The sequence below is a fragment of the Chiloscyllium plagiosum genome, unplaced genomic scaffold (genome assembly GCF_037043375.1).
Source record: "Chiloscyllium plagiosum isolate Xiang-an unplaced genomic scaffold, Cpla_swu_hap1 HiC_scaffold_14, whole genome shotgun sequence".
NCBI lineage: Eukaryota > Metazoa > Chordata > Chondrichthyes > Orectolobiformes > Hemiscylliidae > Chiloscyllium > Chiloscyllium plagiosum.
This window is the reverse complement of record NW_028270152.1, coordinates 36,230,384-36,256,844: the sequence shown is the minus strand read 5'-3', so window position 1 is coordinate 36,256,844 and position 26,461 is coordinate 36,230,384. Positions and strand designations below refer to the sequence as shown.

The 26,461-nt window shown below is 41.3% G+C and overlaps 1 protein-coding gene across 3 annotated transcripts in view; it reads right to left on the bottom strand.

Moving 5' to 3' along the window:
• Nucleotides 1–26,461, bottom strand: part of cacna2d3a (calcium voltage-gated channel auxiliary subunit alpha2delta 3a) — a 953,727-nt gene that overhangs the window by 753,514 nt on the left and 173,752 nt on the right. For 2 of the 3 annotated variants that reach the window (XM_087994307.1, XM_087994306.1), the window contains exon 3: nucleotides 8,339–8,455. In XM_087994307.1, coding sequence (XP_087850433.1) covers nucleotides 8,339–8,455 — 117 coding nt within the window. Of the gene's footprint in view, nucleotides 1–8,338; nucleotides 8,456–20,328; nucleotides 20,457–26,461 lie in introns of all 3 variants that reach the window. The other variant, XM_087994308.1, reaches the window with a different exon arrangement.

The following is a 26,461-nucleotide window of genomic DNA, read 5'->3' as shown; positions in this document are numbered from 1 at the left end:
TATTTAATAATTATGATATTAAATTGGTGCTTTATGTCATTATAATCACAGTTATGCTATTTTATTTATCAGTTTGGTATCATTTTAAATTAAGAAGCCACTTTCTGCAGTTCCATCCAAAAACAGATGGGGAAGACTGAAAGACTAAAATGAGGGCAGATAGCAATGCCACATTGGAGGAAGTTGAGGAAGCTGAGGTACATCAGAGACCACAAATTCAGAATTGGAGACTCTCTTCAGCACTGTGAAAAATCCTTTCAAAAACATGCATAGCCACAGCTGTCAGGCCAAAGAAATGGCCTGTGTCTGCAGCTCTCACAATTGATGCTTGGCGATCCCTTTTGGGTTGAGTGAGATGAGGCACTGCTGATTCCCAAGGAAGATGCTGGGAAACTGCTTCTATTTCCATGCCTCCATCAGGAAAGTTCACTGACGATATAATTTTGTCCTACTTAGCCGTTTAGTGGCTCCATACCACAGTCTTAGCTGTACTGGCCATGTATACAGCAAGATAACTTGGTGAGTGTAATGCCAACCCAACATGCTATTTTACAATTTTGCTCCTGATGCTGAATTCTAGCCTGTCTCTGTGAGAGTAGGAAACCTGTTTATCTCTCTCACTTTGCTTTTCTTACTGCCCTGACTTATACTCTTGCTTAGTTAAAAATGCAATAATCATTTCAATGCGAAAGCCTGAATTTACAGGCTCTGAAACGCAAAGTCACCAAAGCCAAAGGCTTAGACTCCCACTGCTGCGAGTTTTCAATGTTTTCAACACCTGCGAAACATCTGGTCTACCTTTGGAAGCAAATATGTCAAGTGATATGAGACATACTGGCCTGTCATGTCTTCATCTGGACTTACCAAGGGCTCCAGGTCAGGTAATGGACAAACTCTCAAAGGGCAGGAGAATTTTTAAAATATTTTTGACCTCGAATATAAGATCTCATGTGGATGATACATAGTCCTAGTAACATTGAAATCTATTTTCCCATGCAGGTGACCCCGATGCTACATTAGGTTCACTGTCAGTCAGTTGAATTTTATTTATTTAATCATGGGACATGGGCATTGCTGGCTGGCCAGCATTTATTACCCATTGCTAGTTGCCCTTGAAAAGGTGGTGGTGAGCTGCCTTCTTGAACTGCTGCAACCCACATACCATAGGTATCCAAAATGCTCTCGGGGAGAGACCTCCAGCGTATGATCCGCCGACAGTGAAGGACCAGGGTATGTTTCCAAGTTTGGATTCTGTGTGGTTTGGAGGGAAACTTACAGGGGATGGTGTTCCCATGCATCTGTCACCCTTGTCCTTCTAGATGGAATTGATTGTGGGTTTGGAAAGTGCTGTCTGAGGATCTTTGGTGAATTTCTGCAGTGCATCTTGTAGACAATACACATAGCTTCTACCGGAGCATCACTGGTGGAAGGAGTGGATGCTTGTTGACGTAGAGTCAAACAAGTGGGCTGCTTTGTCCTGGATGATGTTAAGCTTCTTGCATGTTGTTTGGGCTGTACTCATCCAGATGTGGGGTGTATTCAATCACACTCCTGATTTGTGCCTTGGAGATTGTGGACAGGCTTTGGGGAGTCAGGAGGTGAGTTACTCACTGCAGTATTCCTAGCCTCTGACTTAGTTTTGTAACCACTGTAGCAAGTCCAGTTGAGTTTCTAATTAATGGTAAGCTGAGGATGTTGACATTGGAGGGTTCAGTGGTAGTAACACCATTGATTGCCAAGGGTCGGTAGCTAGATTCTCTCTTATTGGAGATGGTCATTGCCTCGCATTTGTGTGGCGTGAATGTGACTTGCCATTTGTCAGCCCAAACTTGGATAATGTCCAGATCTTGTCACATTTGAACATGGATTGCTTCAGTATCTGAGGAATCGCAATTAGTGCTGAACATTGTGCAATCATCAGCGAACATCCACACTTCTGACATTCTGATGGAGGGAACATCATTAGTGAAGCAATTGGCACAATATTTGGGCCTAGGACAGTACCCTAAGGAATTCCTGCAGAAATGTCCTGCAGCTGAAATGACTGACCTCCAACTACAGCCATCTTCTTATTTGCCAGATACGGCTCCAACCAGTGGAGAATTTGTCCCTTCATACGTATTGATTCCAGTTTTTCTACGGCTCTTTGATGCTACATTCAGTCAAATGCAGCCTTGACGTCAAATGCTGTCACTCTGACCTTGCCTCTGCAATTCAGCTCTTTTGTCCATGTTTGTATCAAGGCTGCAATGAGGTCAGAAGTTAAGTGACGCTGGCAGAACTCAAACTGGGCATCAGTGAGCTGGTGCTGCTTGATAGCAGTGTTGATGGAACCTTCTATCACTTTACTGTTGATTGAGAGTAGACTGATGGGGTGGTAATTGGATGGGTTAGATTTGTCCTTTGTTTCATGCAGGAGATAGCTAGGAAATTTTCTACATTGTCGATAGATGCCAATGTGTTAACTGCATTGAATCTTGGCTAGTGGAGTGGCTAGTTCTGGAGCACAAATCTTCAGTACTAATACCAGAATGTTGTTAAGGCCCATAGCCTTTGCAATAGCCAATGTCACCAAATGTTTCTTGATATCACGTGGAGCTAATTGAATTTGCTGAAGATTGGTATCTGTAATGCTGAGGACCACTGGAGGAGGCCAAGATGGAGCATCCATTTGGCACTTCTGGTTGAAGACTGCTGCAAATGCTTCAGCTTTATCTTTTGTACTGATGTGTTGGCCACTTCCATCATTGAGGATGAGGATATTTGTTTAATTTCCATCACCATTCATGACTGGATGCTGCTGGACTGCAGAGCTTAGATCTGATCCATTGACTGTCAGATTGCTTAGTTCTGTCTATTGCTTGCTGCTTGTGCTGTTTCGGATGCAAGTAGCCCTGTTTAGTTGCTTCACCACATTGACACCTCATTTTTAGGTTTGCCTGGTGCTGTTCCTGCATGCCCTCCTACACTCTTCATTGAACCAGGGTTAATCCCCTGGCATGATGGTAATGATTGAGTGGGGGATATGACAGGCAGGACTTTGCTGGAGTACAATTCTGCCAATGTTGATGGTCCACAATGCCTCAGTGACACCCAGTCTTGAGCTGCTAGATCTGTTTGAAATCTGTTCCATTTAGCACAGTGATCATGCTGTGTGGAACTATGGAAGGTATTCTAAGTGTGAAGGCAGGACTGCATCTCCACAAGGACTGTGTGACAGCCACTCTTACTGATACTGTCATGGACAAAAACATCTGCAGTTTGGAAAGGATGAGGTCAAATGCATTTTCCCTCTTGTTGGTTCACTCACCAGCTGCTGCAAACACAGTCCAGTAGCCATGTCCTTTAGGACCCAACTAGCTCGATCAGTCGTGTTGCTGCCAAGCTAATCTTGGTGTTAGACATTCCTCACCCAGAGTAGGTTTTGCACCCTTGCCATCCTCAATGGTTAGACCATAAGACCATTAGACATAGGAGCAGAAGTAAGGCCATTCGGCCCATCGAGTCCACTCCACCATTCCATCATGGCTGATGGGCATTTCAACTCTACTTACCCTCCAAGTATCGTTCGGATTCATCAGCTGCAGGAGGATGGTATGTGGTAATCGGTAGAAGGTTTCCTTGCCCTTATTTAGCCTGAAACCATGAGACTTCATGGAGTCCAGAGTCAATGTTGAGCTCTCGAAAGGCAACTCCCTTCCAACTGTATACAACTGTGCTGCCACCGCTGCTGGGTTTGCCCTGCCAATGGACAGGACATATAAACGGATAGTGTCTGGGATTTTGTCGGTAAGCTGCGATTCCGTGAGTCTGACTATGTCTTGCTGTTGCTTGACTAGTCTTGAGATAGCTCTCTCAATTTTAGCACGAGCCCCCAGATGTTAGTATGGAGGACTTTTCACAGCTGACAAGTCTGTTTCTGCCATCTGTCTTCTCCAATGCCTAGACCGATGCCAGAGAGTCTGTCTGTTTTGATTTCTCTGTTGAGACATCACAATGATTGATACAACTTGCTAGGTCATTTCAAAGGGCAGTTGAGGATCAACCACATTGTTGTGGCTTTGGAGCCATATGTACGCCAGACCAGATAGCCAGATTGGTTTTTCTGACAATCGTCATCAGTAGATTCTTAATTCCAGTTTTTTAAAACTGAATTCCAATATCTGCCATAGTGGGCTTCAACCCTGGATGCTGCCTGACCTGCTGTGCTGTTCCAGCAATAAAGTTTCAACTTTGATCTCCAGCATCTGCAGACCTCACTTTCTCTTCAAACCTGGGCTCCCAGAGCATTAATTGAGTTTCTCAGTAATAGGTTTAGTGATAATACCATTGAGCCATCATCTCCTTGGATGCTAGCCATTAGCTTGCCCAACGATTAGTTTGATAACACGTACAAATAGGGGGCTTAATAGGGTAAAACAGGTTCCAGGATTGTAATGCATGATTATTCCATGCCCTTTGTATGAACTGCAGGCAGTATGTCATCTTCATGTTGTCTGTTTATGCAGCTAATGGCAACTGTACTGTTCATCAGATGTTTCAACAGTAAGGACCCATCATTGCAACTTGCAAACAATACTTAATGCTAGGCTGCATTGCCGAAAGTTAGTTTGTACCTTAGGAAGTGCTTTGAGGCTAGATCAGTGCTGATGATTGTGCTGCAAGTAAATGTGACTAGGAAACAAACAAGAATCCTGGGGCGGCATGTTGGCTCAGTGGTTAGCACTGCAGCCTCACAGTGCCAGGGACCCAGGTTCAATTCTGGGCAACTGTCTGTATGGAGTTTGCACATTCTCCCCATGTTTGTGTGGGTTTCCTCGCAGAGTCCAAAGATGTGCTGGTCAGGTGAATTGGCCATGCTAAATTGCCCATAGTATTAGGTGCATTAGTCAAGGGTAAATATAGGGTAGGGGAATGGGTTTGGGTGGGTTACTCTTCAGAGGGGTGGTGTGGACTTGTTGGGCCAAAGGGCCTGTTTCCATACTGTAGGGAATCTAATCTAATCTCACAACATGGGAGAGAATAGGCTCTAAAGCTCTTAAATGCTGCACCAAAGATCTTACTGGAGATAGTAGAAGGGAGGAGAGCTGTCCTCTATTCTCAGGAAGCCCTATAAACACATGGTAAGAGGAAGCATGTGGATCCAGTGCTGCTGGAAGGTAAATGAGTTAACATGCGTGCTCAAGGTCAGAAATTGCATCTTCAAATAATACATATCCCACCAACTATGCCAGTAGCTTCAAATAATAGTTATATCACACAATAGACTGCACACATTCACATACATCCCCCTCTAGTGTATGACAAGGTGGTGCATAACCTTGCACAATAGAAGCAGCAAGAGCTAACCGTGTGTTCTAACCCGACAGAGGAGACAATGTTAACCATTGCTGAGACCTTTGCCAGTAGCAGAGACAAAACGTTTGAAGATGGTGGTATACTCATATCAAATCCACTCTTGGCAGATCCCATTTGCCGTTCTTTCTATGATTTCTCCTGATTTATAAGCAGCAAATGGTGTAAACATTGTCTTTTTCCATGACCTCCACAACTTCACTCCTGTTGTGGTTTTGTTTTTTGTTTTGTCATTTTGCTTTCAGAGAATAGCAGTCTAGCTGGTGTGTGGATGAATACCAAGAAGAGGTGATGGTCTAATGAAGAAGGCACAGCCCCACAACTTTGTATTAGAGTGGCAGTATCAGTTCAGATACATCGGCTGTATCTTAGCAGTGAGATCCGCACAAGGTGACATTGACCATGAATGCACTACAGTCAGATATTGTCAATGTGCCATTATAGTATTGAATATTTTGCAAAGAAGGCTAATCTGTATTTAAAATAAGGACAGAGAATCCTATGATATATCTTCCAGAAGTCACATGACTACCCTTGTGAATTCAGCTGGCATCGAACCCAGAATGTGGTGATCTCAAGAAAACATCACGAGAGCTTTTGAAATTCAATGAACATTTCAAAGAAAAAAAAGAAAAATTCCTTGACCATACTTCTCTGCAAGTGTGAATGGCTCTTCCTATTTTACCAATAACCCAACAGGATGAGTGCCATCAAACGAATTGCTGAGACAGTTAGACATGAATTGTTTCGACTAAAAGACAATGGATGGACCTGTGCCTAGACCTAGGCCAACCCAATACCGAAAATCGAAGAATGATATAACAGTTTAGATTGAACAAACATTTTAAAGTTTTAATCCATTTAAAAGTCTGGCTGTGAGCAACCATTTTGTGTAAAAACCACGAGAGAGACATGTTGAAGCAATCATTGCTTCTCAATACAGACAAAGGAGAAAGAATTCTTGGCCTGCTACACTGAATCGAGCAGTCAAGAGTCGCAACCGAAAGCACATAAAAGCAAAACAGAGGAGTGTTCATTTACTTGTAAGACCTGTTTTGCTCAGCCCACCTGTGAGAGCAACCTCCAATAATTTGATCAGCTGATGGACTCTGACTTCAAAGTTTCAACCCCATCACTTTGGAAAAGGAATCTTCAAGCAAATAACAGGCCTACAACAATCTTCAATACTGATCTTACTTTCATCTTTATAAGAATCTTTTATCCTTATCCTACATTAGATCTTTGTTTGTGTATTTTGGCAAGTAACTCTGTCACCTTTATTTAAATAGCATTCTGTAATAAATTAACCTTTTACTTTGATGAAAGCATAAAATTGCTGCTGGACATTTTAAACTGAAACACACAAAAAATAAAAGAAGGCTACAATTGAACTTATACAAATTCAAAAGTTCATGGATCACTCTGAGGACATGTGTGGCATAGTCGAGACACACAACACAGGGATGAATAATGCAGATGCCAGATGAAACTGCACACTGCAGATGACTCACATGAGAACATCAATTTGGGCAGGAAACAAAAGGATGATGGGCATGTACCACTGCAGTTTCACAGTAATACTGACCAATTGCAAGCACATACAGTATTATAAGTAGCTATGCTCATCTAAAAGAAATTATTTTAGTGAGGTTGCAATAGGTATTCATTCATACTTGCAGTCATTTCATCTCACCAGAAAAGAGAGGCTTTACTGCCAGGGCCTCTGAAGAGGATATGCAACACATATTTTGAATAGCTTAGAATGTGCATTAATTGCCTTATAAAATTAATATTTTTCATATTCAGATGTAGCTTCTGGGTAATTCCGAGTAGAAGGATTACATTCTTATCAGTAGAATGCAGATTCAGTTTTCATCAGTCATGTGAACAGTGTGCTGCCACTGTGCCATCTTATTTATTTAATTCTTAAGTTTAATTCTGTTAAATCATTTAATGGTCTCATAAATAAAGGCATAACAGGGCACATCAAACTAGTTCGCACACCCAAGTCAATGTGAAAATTCCAGCATTGTCTCCAGCCCTGGATAACCACATGTGCAATTAGGTGAACTTTGAAAAGCAGTTGATAAAATACAATTAATCCAGATCCTTAAAAGTAATAGCTTGGAGACGAAAGGCACACAAATTATGTGAAATTCATAATTCACTTGGTCATCCTTAACATAAGTATAGTGTTGAATTCTGGGCAGCTGCCCTTTAAGACAGACATGCAGGTATTAGAAAGAGTAAAGATGTACAATCATGATTCCAATGAAGAAGGACCTCAGTTACATGGATAGATTGGAGAGGCTGAGACAGTTCCCCTTGTTTGGAGTGAGTAGATAGGGACAAAATGTTTCTATTAGCTGAAGGACTTATTTCATGTGATTAGGAAAATACCTCCTCAGCTGCAATAGAGTTAATTTTAAAAGAATCCCATTGCCTTTGGACACTTTTCCCCAGACCACAGGAACTTATGTTTTAAAAGCAGCCAATTTATCCTGGATTGAATTAACAAAATGGGCGAGTTTACTAATTACTACCTGCAAGAGGAAATGCAACATGAGAAAACTTTATTTTAACAGAGAGTGGTCAGGAGCGAGAATGAGGGTGATACAGGTAGGTTCATTTGAAGCCTTCAAGAAAATTTTGATTATTATCCGAATAGAAAACAAATTCAGAGCTTGAATGTAAAGTCAGGGGTTTGGGAGTCTAGAATTAGCCAAGTTGCTCCTGCAAAGAGCTGGTTACAGATACACTGGGCAGAATGCCCTCCTCCTATGTTACAACCATTCTCTGATTCTTGATGTGCGCTAGCACTGAGGAAAAGGTTATCTGCCACAATTAGTAATTCCAAAAAATTATCTTTGAAGGTTTTCATGATTGAAAATATTTTTACAATGGAAAATGGAAAGAAAACTGGGTTATGATACAATGCACTTTGTCATAAAAATTGTTCTATATATCTTGGAGATGTACTTACTCTTACTGCTTCAGCTTTATTGCGAAACATTCTTTCCATATCCTTTGCGAGTTTTTTGACAAGCTGAAGACCATCTATTTCTTGAACAGAGACTGTTTTCTCATGTTCCTTATATTTCTGTAAAAAGCAGTGAAAGAAGATTGTTAAAAGAATTTATCACTATTCTAGCTAATAGGCCCTGGGAAAATAAAATGAATTTAGTGAAACAGAACTTATTCACCTGCTAACCTTCCTGCATAATCCTGACTATAACAATGAATCCACTTCAAAACTAGTTCATTGGTTGTGAAATGCATTTATATGCCCAGGAATTGTGAAAGGAAATTTATAAATGAAAGTTAGTTCTTTCATTGATGTAAACCCTGTAATTACTGCAATGAATTATGTTCTAATATATTTGTATCAAAATTTTCTCTTCAATGGTGGCATTAGTTATTTGATAAATGAGTTAATTCCTCCTTTAAGGAAATAAAGAATTTGAATTTAGTATTTCTGTAACATCTAGTATACAGATCTTCTGGAATTCTGTCACCGTACTGCACTAACTTCTAATGCACAAACAATTTTTTTTTAATCCATTTCATGTAACTGACTCCTTTTTCTTTTGTGTGTGGAGAAATGCACCATCAGAAAGAAACAAATCTAAAGCCAAGCTAAGAAAATATAAGGCATACTTAACTGGACAAACAACAAGCTATGTTATATATATTATGACTAGACCCCATATGAGATTCATCAATTCCTTACGGTTTCAAGTGGGATACACCGAATAATTTAAACTCCCAGGTGAGAAGGGATGGATTGACTCCTCTTCTTTGTTGACTCACCTCCTCAGCTGCAATAGAGTTAATTTTAAAAGAATCCCATTGCCTTTGGACACTTTTCCCCAGACCACAGGAACTTATGTTTTAAAAGCAGCCAATTTATCCTGGATTGAATTAACAAAATGGGCGAGTTTACTAATTACTACCTGCAAGAGGAAATGCTAACGCAGCATGCATAACAAGTATATTAGAAATATATGGTGAGTCCAAAAAGATAAAAGTTAACTAAAAGCATTGCATGAGTCAATCTTTGAATTGTTTGTTGTCACAAAGCTAGTCCCTTTTTTTTTGAGAAACTGTTTCTTGGCTGAAAGATACTCTGCCCTTGATTTTCTTTCAGAGGGGTAATAAACCCAGCCGGGCTCCGATCAGTTGGTACAGAGATTAAAGGATTTTGAGAGGCCTTTTGTTTACATGTAAACAGATGAGACTTCAGGCCAAAATGGTCATGTTTTATAAGTGACCTATAGAATGAAAGGGGAGTGGTCAGCTCTCTAACTGAGCAGTTTAGTTCAGTCCAGAACTGGATGGGAGTTCAACAGTGAGCTATATGGAAACTCTCTCTTCTGCCCTTCTAACTTCAACCTGGAAGCATCTGACCCTTTTTTGTACTGTTTTTTAAAGGAGGCTTGCTTATTGTGGCTGTTGTGTATATTCGAAATGGTTTAATTACATCTAGTTTGGGTAGACTGAATTCTACAGGGTTCTTTATTCTGTTCTTTGTGTCATTTTGTGAATAAATGTTTTGTCTGTTTTAAATCTTGTAGTCAACCTCGTTAACTTAATCCAGGTAATTTTTGCTGTACACTTACTGAAACAAATTGCAAAGTTATGGCCTGCTTAAGGATGTTTTGAGTGGTCTGGCCTAGTCCATAACATTGTGAAAAGCAGACAAGACTATCTATGTCCATTACTGGTTTGCACTGGTAATGCTGCTGTTGGAAGTTGAACGGACAATTTTTGAGATTGTAGTTCAGTAGGCTGATTGAAGATTCTTTGTCCTGATTCTATTTTTAACTGGTTTGCAGCTTAATGGCTGCTCGCAAACTGTGACTTCTATAGCATATTCAACACAGTGTAGTTCACAGGAGCCTTACAATAACACATGAAAGTGTTGAAGATCTCTTTTAATCCTTTCTTTTGCATATTCCTGAAAGGGAAAACCACAAAAAGTGTTTGCAAAACTTGGCTGTCTGCCCGGGTCAGGGAATAGTCAGCCCCCTCACTATTTCAAGTCATTGTCTCTTTCTGTTTGAAGTTTCTTTGACCACTTTTAGGTGTTATACTTCACGAGCCAACCACTGATTTTAAAACTGAATGTGGAGGTGCCAGTGTTGGATTGAAGTGGACAAAGTCAAAAGTCACATGATGTTGGGTCAAAGTCCAACAGGTTTAATTGAAAACACAAGCTTTCAGAGCCTCACTCCTCCTTCTGGTGCTAGTGAGAGAGGATATATCGGGCAAAAAATCAAAGGGTCATACAACTGATGCGAACGTATTAAACAAACCTAGAGAGCTATTAAGTCTTTAATCAGTTAGAGAGTCATGGAGATGTACAGCATGGAAACAGACCCTTTGGTCCAACCCGTCCATGCTGACCAGATATCCCAAACCAATCTAGTCCCACCTGCCAGCACCTGGCCCATATCCCTCCAAACCCTTCCTATTCATATACCCATCCAAATTCCTCTTAAATGTTGCAATTGTACCAGCCTCTACCACTTCCTCTGGCAGCTCGTTCCATACACGTACCACCCTCTGTGTGAAAAAGTTGCCCCTTGGGTCTCTTTTATATCTTTCCCCTCTCGCCCCAAACCTATGCCCTCTAGTTCTGGACTCCCCGACCCCAGGGAAAAGACTTTGTCTATTTATCCTATCCATGTCCCTCATAATTTTGTAAACCTCTATAAGGTCACCCCTCAGCCTCCGACGCTCTAGGGAAAACAGCCCCAGCCTGTTCAGCCTCTCCCTATCACTCAAATCTTCCAACCCTGGCAACATCCTTGTAAATCTTTTTTGAACCCTTTCAAGTTTCACAACATCTTTCTGATAGGAAGGAGACCAGAATTGCACACAATTTTCCAACAGTGGCCTAACCAATGTCCTGTACAGCCGCAACATGACCTCCCAACTCCTGTACTCAATACTCTGACCAATAAACGAAAACATACCAATCGACTTCTTCACTATCCTATCTACATGTGACTCCACTTTCAAGGAGCTATGAACCTGCACTCCAAGGTCTCTTTGTTCAGCAACACTCCCTAGGACCTTACCATTAAGTGTATAAGTCCTGCTAAGATTTGCTTTCCCAAAATGCAGCACCTCGCATTTATCTGAACTAAACTCCATATGCTCATCTCAGCCCATTGGCCCATCTGGTCCAGATCCTGTTGTAATCTGAAGTAACCCCCCTCGCTGTCCACTACACCTCCAATTTTGGCGTCATCTGCAAACTTACTAACTGTACCTCTTATGCTCGCATCCAAGTCATTTATGTAAATGACAAAAAGTAGAGGACCCAGCATCAATCCTTGTGACTGACAGTGCATGTCTAAATGAACATTAGGCTTTTGAAGATGACATGGGTACAAGGGATGCTGGTGAATTTCGAGCCATCCCATAGGAGTGAATTATTCTGGGAACACCACAGGATAAGAATGAGCTGGAATCAGATGTCTGCTGCTGTGCCATAGGGTGAGGGAGGTAGTTTATGAGCTGAGTTTGGTGAGATACCTGGTAGAAAACTCATTTCTCGGCAACAGATTTCGGAAAAGTGCAGAAGCCACAGGGTAGTAGTCATGGGTGATTTCAACTTCCCAAATATTGATTGGAAGCTCTTTAGATCAAGTAGATTGGACGGAGCAGTGTTTGTGCAGTGTGTACAGGAAGCTTTTCTAACCCAGTATGTAGATTGTCCGACCAGAGGGGAGGCCATATTGGATTTGGTACTTGGTAACGAACCGGGACAAGTGATGGGCTTGTTAGTGGGTGAGCATTTTGGTGATGGTGATCACAATTCTGTGACTTTCACCTTGGTTATGGAGAGAGATAGGTGCGTGCAACAGGGCAGGTTTTACAATTGGGGCAAGGGTAAATACTATGCTGCAAGACAGGATCTGAGGAGCATAAATTGGGAGCATAGGCTGTCAGGGAAGGATGTCGTTGAAATGTGGAACTTTTTCGAGGAACAGATACGACGTGTCCTTGATATGTATGTACCTGTCAGACAGGAAAGAAATGGTCGTGTGAGGGAACCTTGGTTGACAAGGGAGGTTGAATGTCTTGTAAGGAGGAAGAAGGAGGCTTACATAAGGTTGAGGAAACAAGGTTCAGACAGAGCATTGGAGGAATACAGGATAGCCAGGAGGAAGCTGAAGAAAGGGATTAGGAGAACTAAGAGAGGGCATGAAAAATCTTTGGCGGGTAGGATCAAGGATAAACCCACGCCTTTTATGCGTATGTGAGAAACATGAGAATGACGAGAACGAGAGTAGGTCCGATCAAGGACAGTAGTGGGAGACTGTGTATTGAGTCGGAAGAGATAGGAGAGGTCTTGAATGAGTACTTTTCTTCAGTATTTACAAATGAGAGGGACCGTATTGTTGAAGAGGAGAGTATGAAATGGACTGGTAAGCTAGAGGAGATACTTGTTAGGAAGGAAGATGTGTTGGGCATTTTGGAAAAACTTGAGGATAGACAAGTCCCCCGGGCCTGACGGGATATATCCTAGGATTATGTGGGAAGCAAGAGAGGAAATTTCAGAACCGTTAGCAATGATCTTTTTGTTTTCACTGTCAACGGGGGTGGTGCAAGGGGACTGGAGAGTGGTGAATGTTGTGCTCCTGTTCAAAAAAGGGAATAGGGATAACCCCAGGAATTACAGGCCAGTTAGTCTTACTTCGGTGGTAGGCAAAGCAATGGAAAGGGTACTGAGGGATAGGATTTATGAGTATCTGGAAAGACACTGCTTGATTAGGGACAGCCAGCACGGATTTGTGAGGGGTAGGTCTTGCCTTACAAGTCTTATTGAGTTCTTTGAGGAGGTGACCGAGCATGTGGATGAGGGTAGAGCAGTGGATGCAGTGTACATGGATTTTAGTAAGGCATTTGATAAGGTTCCCCATGGTAGGCTTATGCGGAAAGTCAGGAGGCATGGGATAGTGGGAAGTTTGGCCAGTTGGATAGAGAACTGGCTAACCGGTCGAAGTCAGAGAGTGGTGGTAGATGGTAAATATTCAGCCTGGAGCCCAGTTACAAGTGGAGTTCCACAGGGATCAGTTCTGGGTCCTCTGCTGTTCGTACTTTTTATTAATGACTTGGAAGAGGGAGTCGAAGGGTGGGTCAGTAAATTTGCAGTCGATACGAAGATTGGTGGAGTTGTGGATAGTGAGGAGGGCTGTTGTCGGCTGCAAAGGGATTTAGATATGATGCAGAGCTGGGCTGAGGAGTGGCAGATGGAGTTCAACCCTGTCAAGTGTGAGGTTGTCCATTTTGGAAAGACAAATAAGAATGCGGAATACAGAGTAAACGGTAGGGTTCTTAGTAAGGTGGAGGAGCAGAGGGATCTTGGGGTCTATGTTCATAGATCTTTGAAAATTGACACTCAGGTGGATAGAGCTTTAAGAAGGCCTATGTGTATTAGCGTTCATTAGCAGAGGGATTGAATTCAAGAGTCGTGAGGTGATGTTGCAGCTGTATAGGACCTTGGTAAGGCCACATTTGGAGTACTGTGTGCAGTTCTAGTCACCTCATTTTAGGAAAGATGTGGAAGCTTTGGAGAGGGTGCAGAGGAGATTTACCAGGATGTTGCCTGGAATGGAGAATAGGTCGTACGAGGATAGGTTGAGAGTGTTCGGCCTTTTCTCATTGGAACGACGAAGGCTGAGGGGTGACTTGATAGAGGTTTATAAGATGATCAGGGGAATAGATAGAGTAGACAGTCAGAGGCTTTTTCCCCGGGTACAACAGAGTGTTACAAGGGGACATAAATTTAAGGTGAAGGGTGGAAGGTATAGGGGGGATGTCAGGTGTAGGTTCTTTACCCAGAGAGTGGTGGGGGCATGGAATGCGCTGCCTGTGGGAGTGGCAGAGTCAGAATCATTGGTGACCTTTAAGTGGCAATTGGATAGGTTCATGGATAGGTGCTTAAGCTAGGACAAATGTTCGGCACAACATCGTGGGCCGAAGGGCCTGTTCTATGCTGTATTGTTCTATGTTCTATGTTCATTAGGCCTCATGCTGAAAAATGCTCCAAAAAACTTGATGCAATGCACACCTAGCAAAAAATGATTCAGTCATATCCAGTTTTGACAAATTCATTGTCATGTTTAGTGGTAGCTGTTGATTTCTGACAATAGCTGGAAATAACTTTTTTTTTAATTTTTCATTCAATGAACGAAGGCATCACTGGCTGGGCTAGCATTATTGCCCATTCCTAATTGCCCAGCAGGCAGTTAAGAGTCTGTAGTCACATGTAGGTTAGACCAAATAAGGATGGCAGTTCCATTCCCTAAAGGGCATTAGATGGGCTTTTCCCCAACAGTTGACAATGGATTCATGTTGCCATAGGCTCTTAATTCCATACTGTTATTGAATTCGAATTCCACCACTGGCTGTGGCAGGATTTAAACCCAGGTCCCCAGAACATTACTGGCTCTGGATCAACAGTCCAGCGATAATACCACTAGGCCATTGCCTCCCTGATACATGAACAAATAAAATCATTAGTTTTGCTGATCTGTGACTCATAACATTTTCCAGCTTTTCATAATTAACAAACTGGCTTGACCAGGTTATCTCCAGCATGAGGGACAAAAAAACATTTGTAATGTTTTGAATGAAATGGGCAATTTTCATTGAATAAAAACTTAAGGTACATTCAAAATTTTCTATCCAATATTTTAAATATTTGACAGGTGTCATCCCATACCAATTCTTAATTGCCTATGTAGCAAAAATAGATCATGCCAGATGCAGCGTTTAACTTACAATCTCTCTTAATTCAATTTAATTCTCACCAAGACTTTACAGCAGATTTTGAGTCTTCCTACCCTGAGGTGGACAAGAACAACATGTCCAAAACATACTGCTCCTTCCTGCCCTAGCTCAGAAGTGCCAGGATTTCTTTTCTGGCTCATTTATATGGCCCACAACATCCTTCTGCACTGCACTAATCTTTAACAACATTTATCATCAAGAAGAAACATCAGGACAACTCAAGGCAAGGGATGCTACTTTCCAACTCATTTGAGTGATTCCTTTTGACATGCAACCACTGCAGCTCCATGAACGAGAAATCACAGAGTTACTGAAAGAGCCTGCAATTTGACAAAAGAAGTTTTCCTTCGTTTTGGGGAAGTGGGAGTTCCTGAATCAAGAATTAGGAAAATCATTTTTCTCGCATTTCTATTTCTTACAATGATTGACTTACATGAGTTGATGTCAGTTCTTACAATTAAATGTAAAGTTCACGAACAAGAAACAGACAGCACAAACTTCTTTTGGTTATTTGTCCAAAATATTGTTGTGTCATAAATATTCCAAGTTTGCTATTGACCTCATGAAGCAAACCTAATAATCCACTACACATGATTGATAGTAACACTATGTATGGTCGAAACAGTATGCATTGTTTGTTTTATGCATCCATAAAATATGACAATCTATTCAGAAGTTCAACACATATGCAGTTTTGAACAAGTATTCACACCATGACCGAGTTTCAATTCTGTGTAAACAAATATAGGCTTTGAATAAATTAAATTCAGGCCCTGTAGTCTCCAAACAAATGTTCATTACTGACTATTTTCCTCCCAAATCTTCTTCTCTAATATGCTCCTAAGTCTTTTCCCACTAACTTAGACAAATTCTCCCAGAATTCTACTTGTTCCCTTCTCTGCTCTGTTGATACAAGTGCTTTTCCTGCATTCAATCTAACCCAATTTATTCCAGTGTTTAGGATTCCCCATCGCATTCACCAATCCGACTGTATATTCACAAATGCAGTCTGCTCATGTATAATAGCTGAATCATTGCATCATAATCTACATACTCTTCATTGGGATGATAAAAAATGTTTATTTCAGTCAAAGATCACTTTCTACAATTCCCACAATTTTGAATAAGATCAGCCACCTCTCAAGCAGAATCCTTCATTCATTAATTGATATTATAGCACAACAAAATGCAACATTAAACCATTATCCTGATTTCTTCTTAGATTATTTTTAATATTCCATAAACTGTACCAGAATGTTACCAAATAATCTCTAAAATATCTTAACTCAGCATTGAAAACTAATCTACTCCAGAGTGGAGTTTCAGTATCTTGGTGATTCAAACTCTGAGTAAAACTATTTTGTTTAAATGTTCAACCTGATCTGTCTGCCTTTTCTCCTAGAACTCTCAGGGTGCAGCTGAAAAAAGTCATATCCGTTCTATCACAGAACTCTGCAATCCCATCACAGCATATAATTGTGTATTGAATGATCCAGACTCTTTGCTTCCCTTACTCCACAGAGAAAAGCCCTTTTCACTGTTGTTCATTGGAATTATTGCAAGGAAAACAACTTCTTGACATTTGTCCTGGACTCATCTTTCACATTTGGCATTTAACTTAAGATGATGCTTCAGATCTATCTTTTGTATTGTGCCGAGTATCTAACATACGTCTATAACATGACCTTGTTTCACATGCTCTTAAAATTGAAGGAATCACAATTTTTTGAGTCGACTTCATATTCAGTCTTCTGGCAAGAGGGCATCAGCATTGTGAATTGTTTCCATACTACACTCAAAGGTTAAGTGTTTCTTGTGTGTCTCAGTGACCAGAATGTGTTACAGTCTGGTGACAAGACGGTGAATGGCTCTTATTGTTACCCTGTCCTTGTTTGGCTACAGCAGAAATTTCTTTGTTTGAAAACAACTGTACTTGCACAATCAGTGAGTACTTACCAAAGTATGTACTTTATGTACAGTGATTATGAAAGAACCAATAGGACAGGTTTCCTTGAGTTGATCAAAGGAAGTTTTCTTTATTAGACATCAAACGTTCTAAACAGAGTACTCTGATTTCTACGTGCACTATCTGACAGTTCACACATGCAATTAGGGTCCATGAAAAGTCAATAATATATGGTTTTATAGTTTTGTGACAACTGGCTTCAGGCTAAAATTTGATCGTTTCGCCAGTTCTGAGTTAATGATATGTTTGTTTTTCAAGTTGCACTTTCCCAATTTTGCCTTGCCTAACTAGAATTTATCAATCTCCATCTTAAAAAATTCAATGATCCTGCCTCTACTGCCTTCTGAGGCAGAGAGTTCCAAGTCACACAACTTCTTAAAGAAAATCTTCTCCTTACTAAATATTTTAAAACAGGGCCTCTGAGTTCTTGTCTCAACCTATACAGGTAAATATCTTACCAATGTCCAACCTGTCTAGACTATTCAGGATATTTTACACTTCAATCAAATCACTCCTCAATCATTTAAACTCTAGTAGTTAAAAACATAGGAAGTTTTTACTATCTGTCCAACGGTTCCCTCTGAGGCAACCTGCCTCTTCCAGGTATCAATCTAGTAAATCAACTATGAACAGGCTCCATCTTCCAACCTCTTTCAGTGCTGAAAAAGTGGTCATATCAGATTCAAAACATTATCTCTGTTTCACTCTTCACAGTTGCTGATAGACCTGCTGAATTTCTCCAGCATATTCTGTGTTTGCACTTTCACAGGTCCCCACCCAACCATCAACATGAGTCAGTACCTGCCCCCCCTTTCTCCCAGTCCCTGACATGTGAGGTAAATGTGCCCAGAAATGGAGTTATACTCTTCCACCTCATACCCATGGTACTCCTGATTGTGGACAAACTCTCCTCCCATGTGACACCCTTTCCACCGATGCTTTACTATAACCCTCTTTTACAATTATTGTTGCCCCCTCCATCACTATTTTCATGACCTCCTCCCCAGCCTGCAGCCCAATTCAAAGAATAGATTGACAAATCTGATTCCTTCAGCATTGTGCCATCTTTCCCTTCCCACTTCTTTTCTTCTAGTTTCTGTGGACAGATCCTAATGAATCACTATTGCCCACTTCCTCGGTCAACCTAAGCAGGCAGCTCTGGATGATAAGTGCCCAGACCCCTGACTAGAGGGGTTGGATCTTATTTCCCAGACTGGCTGCTATGGCGCCATAGGACTGACCGTGACCCACTTCCTGGACTGCAGATACACAGACACATGACCAACACTCTGACCTGATGACTGACCAAGTTTCTAGACAGGTATTGGATGCTGCCCTTCACTTATTCTGCCAGGACTACCAGGCTGACAGTTGCCTCCATGGACTTTGGTGAGGAATGTTCCTCCAAGACTTTGAGACGTAGTTGACATGCTGACAATGCAGTATCTCTGCCACATAAATTGCTGCCGCATTGTGTAGGTGTGAGACTGACGTGCACACTGCTGTACAGCAGGGTGCATGCCCCCTTGACTGAGGGCTGCTGAGCAAGTAAGGCGTTGATGGTGCCTGGTCATATACACTGTGTCCCGGCAGCAGCCTTTAATAGTTTCTGCTGCATTGAGTGTTCTGTAAGTACATCAGAGCCACTAGAGGTTTGACGTTGGTTGCTGATGCACATGAATGAGGAGTGCCCATGGATTCAACTCTGAGATGCCACTTGGTGCTGAGCAAAATGGTGACTCCTCACAGCGAGCGGTGAGCTGGAGTCACCAGGTACCTGCTCAGACTTCCATGATGAGATTTCTAGATCTCTAATTTGCTTAGTACATTTGGTAAGATAGGAAGCTGAATATTAAAAAGGCAAGATAGTAAGTCATTTTGCAAGATGGGAAACCCTTAATTGGCAACTTGCTACTACCTGGCAAGAAAACATGCCTCAACGCTCACCAAAAGCACAAAAGATGTGCTCTCGTGCATTGGTAGACTCCTTATCTATGGGCCAGGAGGCTCACTTTCAGATCAGACCGAGGTGTGTAATAATATCTCTGAACAGGATAATTAGAAAATATCTAAAAGATGGAACAAAATGATGCAGGAAAAGCTCTTCAGGTCTAGTAGTATCTGTGAAGAGAAATCAAAGTTAATTTTTCGTATCTAGTGACCCTTCCTCAGGACTGATGGTAGCAAGGAAAATGTCAGTTTATATGCAGCAGATAGGGTGTGGGAAGGGGGAAGGAGTAAACGACAATAGGGATAAAGCTCAAATAGCGTGAAGAATAGTTGGACAGACAAAGGAGTCGATAACAATCTGGCTGGGAGGGTGAATACCTGTTAATGGACACTGCTAATGGCTAACAGTAGGTAGTGTGTAATGGCAGACTATATGATAGCAACGCCTGGTGTGTGGGGTAGTGGGCTAGGACATGGGAGAGTTCAGGCCCTAAAATTATTGAACTCAATACTGAGTCTGGAGGGATGCAGAGTCCCCAAACAGAAAATGACATGTTGTTCTTCCAGCTTGCATTCAGCTTCGCTAGAGCACTGCAGTAAGCTCTGAACCAGAGATGTTGATTAGGGAACAGGGTGGTGTGTTAAACTGGAAGTTCAGGGTCTTTTTTTGCAGGCAGAACGTAGATGTTCAGATACTTAGGTCAGTGCAAATGCTAGTTGGAGCACAAGGTCCAACTTGTGCAAATGTTTTCATAGTCCTGATGAAGAGCTTATGCTCGAAACATCGATTCTCCTACTCCTCAGATGCTGCCTGATCGGCTGTGCTTTTCCAGCACCACACTCTTCAACTCTGGCCAATCCTACTCCAAGTTTTATCATTTGCATTTGTGTCCAAATTGAATCCAATTGGAGATGAGCAACAGCAGGAGAGCCCCGTTCTGAGCGATGGGTTACTCTACCCAGTATTTTTCCCAACCTGATATTAGATACTTACTTACCACTGAAGTGTAAAACTCACATTGAGGGTTAGGTGATTGTTGAGAAACCATCCAATTTTTCTTTTCATTGAAATCAATTATTCACTGGATAAGCTCATTGATTTTCCACATGTGTGCTCTATCACTATCAAAAAGAAAATGCTGCTATGCCAAATACCAGAACCAAAATTGAGAACTAAGTGTAACAGTAACTCAGAGTATGTATTCACATTTAGTAATGCATCTGGAAGCTGAATTTGAAGGGGCACTCACCTAAAGCATTTGCGATCAGTAGCATTTGTGTACTATTCTGAGTAGAGGCATCCACGACTACTGTGTTCCGGTTTGCTTCTGATTTCAATTCCTACCTTGTTAATGACTATGATGTGATGCTTTCAATTCTATAATTGGGATAGATTGGAATGAAGAAAAACAATAACAGTAGGTTCTTTTGTCATGTGCTTTTATACTCATGTCTAAAGAGGTTGGGTTCAAGGCAGAATGGACAAGGAGAAGGCAAGTTTAAGAAGTGTCTTCAAGCTTAAACTTCTTTATAAAATGTTTGTTATATAATAATACTAAATACTACTCGAGATTATAATCAGAGACATACCAGGGTCCAATTTTATTGTTACATTATTGAAAGACTATTTCATAACTCCATCACTTAATTCTAGTAGCTCTACTCCACCTACTTGTCTACACATGAATGGAATGAGCTGCCAGAGGAAGCGGTGGAGGCTAGTACAATTGCAACATTTAAAAGACATCTGGATGGGTATATGAATAGGAAGGATTGGGTGCTGGTAGATGGGACTAGATTGGGTTGGGATATCTGGTCGGCATGGACAAATTGGACTGAAGGGTCTGTTTCCGTGCTGTACATCTCTATGACTCTATAACTCTGTGTTTTTCTCTCTCCCTATCTTACATTAACTAGCTCTGCCCACTCTGCGTTGTTTATGCCCAGTGGGAAGCAGCTCTGTGACATCATCACAATTGATGCCAATCCCTAAACCCCTTACACAATACTTGTTGAAGGTATTATCCAGTCCAGGGGGATTAAAGGCCAAGAGTAACTTTGGTAGATAGTCCTGAGGAGGCCATGCTTTAAGTTAGCTGTTGCTGACCCATACAACCTTTATCTGCCTCCTAAGGCCTTGGAAAGCGATGCATTGTCAGTGGTCATTGACCAAATTTTTTTGACACAGTCTTTTTCTAGTTATAACTCCCATTCTGCAGTGTATAGTGCTTTAAATAGGTCATCTAACCTTAATTTCCAGAGTAAAGCACTAAATCCTTTGTATTCCATCAACTAGAATGTGTAATTTCTGTGATTTATAAAGTCTGTTTTGTATCAGGATATGGTAACATGGTCAAGCTCATATATTAGCATACCAACATTTTAATAAATTCAGTTTCTTTTAGGAAGATAAATGAACAATAGCTTCTGCAAATGAGAAGTAAATACTCTTTAATCAAGTTTTTCTTTGGTACATTAGAAACACAGCTGGAAAGTTGCTGCGTTTCACTGGGAAATGTTTCTGGTTGGTCGGGATTTAGGCTCAAAGACAAGAACATCTATCATTTTTTGACGGGGATGCAGTAAAGCATTGCATCAACAGCATCCACTTTACCAGATCATTTCACACAAACACTTGGAAAAGAAAACCACTACTTCACTGTCAGCACATTTAATGTTTTTCATGCTTTTGGGTCACATTTTTTTCAAGATAACTGAGCGTCTAGTAATAACCTGCCAAAAGTGAGCTAGAGGGAGTTCAAGTTTGAATGATTTTGGAAAATCCAAACAATTCATATTAAAAATTGGTACAATCGAAAGACAAGTTAAACAGGGTGCAGTTGAGGATCAGTCGCACAGAGAACAAAACAGTGGAAAAAGTTCAGGAAAAACTAATCATGACAACTGTTCTTATAAATGTATCTTTACAACAAGACAGTCAGAATAAATATATACTAATGAGTCACAGGAAATCTGAAGTAGATGACAGGAAGGAAACATTAATTGAGTGTCACAACATTGTTGAAAATTGAATAATTTTACATTTCATTTCATATATGACAACACTTGAAGGAATCAATTAAGATTCTGAAAATGTTGGTGTTTATAACTGTCATTAAAAAGTCAGTTTTAGGCATATATTTACATTTCAGAAATCTTGTTCTCAAATACGTAATTACAGAGATGGTGCAGGAGGGAGGGTTTCGGGTTTTTGGATAATTAGAGCTCTTCCTGGGTAGGTGGGACCTCTACAAGCAGGACGGTCTTCATCTAAACTAGAGGGGTACTAATATATTGGGTGGGAAATTCGCTAAAGCTATTAAGGTGGATTTAAACTAATACAGCAGGGGGATGGGAACCAAAATTGTAGGACAGGTACAGAAGAGGATGAGAGTAGGGAGTTCCATAATCAAGTATCTGACACTGGCAAGCGAGAACCTGGTTTGAAGTGTGTGTACTTCAACGCAAGCAGCATCCGAAATAAAGTGGGTGGTAGCGTGGGTTGGTACCTGGGACTTCGATGTTATGGCCATTACGGAGATATGGATTGGGCAGAGACAGGAATGGCTGTTGCTGGTTCCGGGATTCAGATGTTTCAGTAAGAAGAGAGAAGATGGTAAAAGAGGGGGAGGTGTGGCATTGTTGATCAGGGACAATATTACAGTTGAAGAAAGGATGTTTGGGGACTCATTAACTGAGGTAGTATGGGCTGAGGTTAGAAACAGGAAAGGAGAAGTCACCATGCTGGGAGTTTTCTATAGGCCTCCGAATAGTTCCAGAGATGTAGAGGAAAGGATAGCAAAGATGATTCTCGATAGGAGTGAGAGAGGCAGGGTAGTTTTCATGGGGGACTTCAACTATCCAAATATCGACTGGGATCACTACAGTACAAGTACTATAGATGGGTCAGTTTTTGTCCAGTGTGTGCAGGAGGGCTTCTTGACACAGTATGTAGACAGCTGAAAATGTGTTGCTGGAAAAGCGCAGCAGGTCAGGCAGCATCCAGGGAACAGGAGAATCGACGTTTAAAGAAGGGTTTATGCCCAAAACGTCGATTCTCCTGTTCCCTGATGCTGCCTGACCTGCTGCGCTTTTCCAGCAACACATTTTCAGCTCTGATCTCCAGCATCTGCAGACCTCACTTTCTCCTCACAGTAGGTAGACAGGCCGACAAGGGGCAAAGCCACTTTAGATTTAGTACTGGGTAACGAGCCTGGCCAGGTGTTAGATTTGGAAGTAGGTGAGCACTTTGGAGACAGCAATCACAATTCTGTCAGGTTTACTTTAGTGATGGAAAGGGATAGGTGTAATCCACTGAGCAAGAGTTACAGCTGGGGGAAGGGAAATTCCGATGCAATTAGGAAAGATTTAGGAAGCGTAGAATGGGGAAGGAAACTACAGGGGATGAGCACATTAAAAATGTGAAGCTTATTCAAGGAAAAGCTCCTGTGTGTCCTAGATAAGTATGTACCTGTCAGGCAGGAAGGAAGATATAGAACGCGTGCCGTGGTTTACTAAGGAAGTGGAATCCCTGGTCAAGAAGAAGAAGAAGGCTTATGTTAGGACAAAATGTGAAGACTCAGTTAGGGCGCTTGAGGGTTATAAGGAAGTCAGGAAAGACCTAAAAAGAGAGCTCAGAAGAGCCAGGAGGAGACATGAGAAGTTGTTGGCGAATAGGATCAGGGTTAACCCTAAGGCTTTCCATAGGTATGTCAGGAATAAAAGAATGACGAGAGTTAAATTAGGGCCAATCAAGGATAATAGTGGGAAGTTATGTGTGGAGTCAGAGGAGATAGGGGAAGCACTAAATAAATATTTTTCGACAGTGCTCACTATAGAAAATGAAAATGTTGGCGAGGAAGATACAGAGATACTTGCATCTAGACTAGAAGAGATTGAGGTTCACAAGGAAGAGGTATTAGAAGTACTGCAGAGTGTGAAAATAGACAAGTCCCCTGGGACAGATGGGATCTATCCTAGGATCCTCTGGGAAGCAAGGGAAGAGATTGCCAAGCCTTTGGCATTGATCTTCAAATCATCATTGTCTACAGGAATAGTGCCTGAGGACTGGAGGATAGCAAACGTGGTTCCCTTGTTCAAAAAGGGTAATAGAGACAACCCTGGTAATTACAGACCAGTGAGTCTCACTTCAGTTGTTGGTAAAGTGTTGGAAAAGCTTATAAGAGATAGGATTTATAACCATCTAGTAAAGAATAATCTGATCAGGGACACTCAGCACGGTTTTGTGAAGGGTAGGTCGTGCCTAATGAATCTTATTGAGTTTTTTGACAAAGTGACCAAACAGGTAGATGAGAGTAGACTGGTTGATGTGGTGTATATGGATTTCAGCAAGGTGTTCGATAAGGTTCCCCACAGTAGGCTATTATACAAAATGCGGAGGAATGGGATTGTGAGAGACATAGCAGTTTGGATCAGTAATTGGCTTGCTGAAAGAAAACAGAGGGTTGTAGTTGATGGAACATGTTCATTTTGGTGTTCAGTTACTAGCGGCGTACAAGCAAGGGTCGGTGTTGGGTCCACTGCTGTTCGTCATTTTTATAAATGACCTGAATGAGAGCTTAGAAGGGTGGGTTAGTAAATTTGCGGGACACTAAGGTCGGTGGAGTTGTGGATAGTGATGAAGGATGTATTAGGTTGCAGAGAGACATAGATAGGATGCAGAGCTGGGCTGAGAGGTGACAAATGGAGTTTAATGTGGACAAATGTGAGGTGATACACTTTGGACGGAGTAATCGGAATGCAAAGTACTGGGCTAATGGTAAGATTCTTGGGAGTGCAGATGAGCAGGGAGATCTCTGTGTCCATGTACACAGATCCCTGAAAGTTGCCACCCAGATTGACAGGGTTGTTAAGAAGCATACAGTGTTCTGGCCTTAATTAATAGAGGGATTGAGTTCTGGAACCAGGTTGTTATGCTGCAGCTGTACAAAGCTCTGGTATAGCCACACTTGGAGTATTGTGTACAGTTCTGGTCACCGCATTATAAGAAGGATGTGGAAGCTTTGGAAAGTGTGCAGAGGAGAGTTACTAGGATGTTGCCTGGAATGGAAGGAATGTCTTACGAGGAAAGGCTGAGGGCTTCGAGGCTGTTCTCGTTAGAGAGAAGAAGGTTGAGAGGTGACTTAATCGAGACACACAAGATGATCAAAGGGTGAGAGAGGGTGGACAGGGAGAGCCTTTTTCCAAGTATGGGGACAGCAAACACAAGGTGACACAACTTTAAAGTGAGGGGAGATAGGTATAAGACAAATGTCAGAGGTAGTTTCTTTACTCAGAGAGTAGAAACGACATGGAATGCTTTGCCTGCAACAATAGTAGATTCGCCAAGTTTCAGTGCATTTAAGTCGTCATTGGACAGGCATATGGACGAACATGGAATAGTGTAGGTAGGATGGGCTTCAGATTAGCATGACAGGGTGGCGCAACGTCGAGGGCCGAAGGGCCTGTACTGCACTGTAATGTTCTATGTTCTATGTTGTATCCTTTCAAAGGTGCATCAAATCTATAAATTTGTTACAGATCAATGGTCAGAAATGAAAGCATATCTTGAGTAATACACTTCAAGAGCATTGTGAGTGGTCTGTATGGTTTTGTCCTGTCTGCTTGACATATACTTCATGTGTGAGTCAGGGTGATTAATCTAAAAATGCAGTTGGTTCCTGTAAATGGCACTGATTTCAAAAACTGCCCCCAACTAATTTCAACCTCAACATGTTCTCATTGCAAAATCACCCTTACTAAAATATTTGCTTTTCTTTTGGTTTAATTATGTCCCTTATAAATACAACTACTCAACATCTTTCATGATTTCCATGCCTTTTAAGACACTTTACATCCTGGAATGTTTAGCTCTCAGCCATGTTCAGTTTGTAGTCAGGTCTTTATAATGGTTACATCATAAACTTTATGTTAATTTCTTGATTTTAAATTACTTGTTTTCCTTATTTAATTTGCTTAAATTTGTGCAATAATCTATGACTTGTGCTTTTGACCCCTGCCGAAATATTCTCAGAATAGAGAAGATCTTTGTTTTGAATTCTAACCTGGAAGAATGTTTTAAGAAGATGAGCCATGGAAGATGTAAGGATGATAGTATGATACAGACAATGTACAGCAGCTTCTTTGGTACGATCCCACCATAGATTTGATGGGAACTGGAACATTCATGAAACTCCTCTCATTCACAATACTGAAGGTCAGTGGAATGGCCCTATTATGACACAGCTGGTGGGCACTAACGTATTGTTCAGATTCCAGGATTAAATTTGGCAAAATGGATTTTTTTTTAAACTTTTAACATGATGATTATCAGACAATGCTGGAGTGTTTCTTTAACAATAGAACAGATGTTTATTACACAAA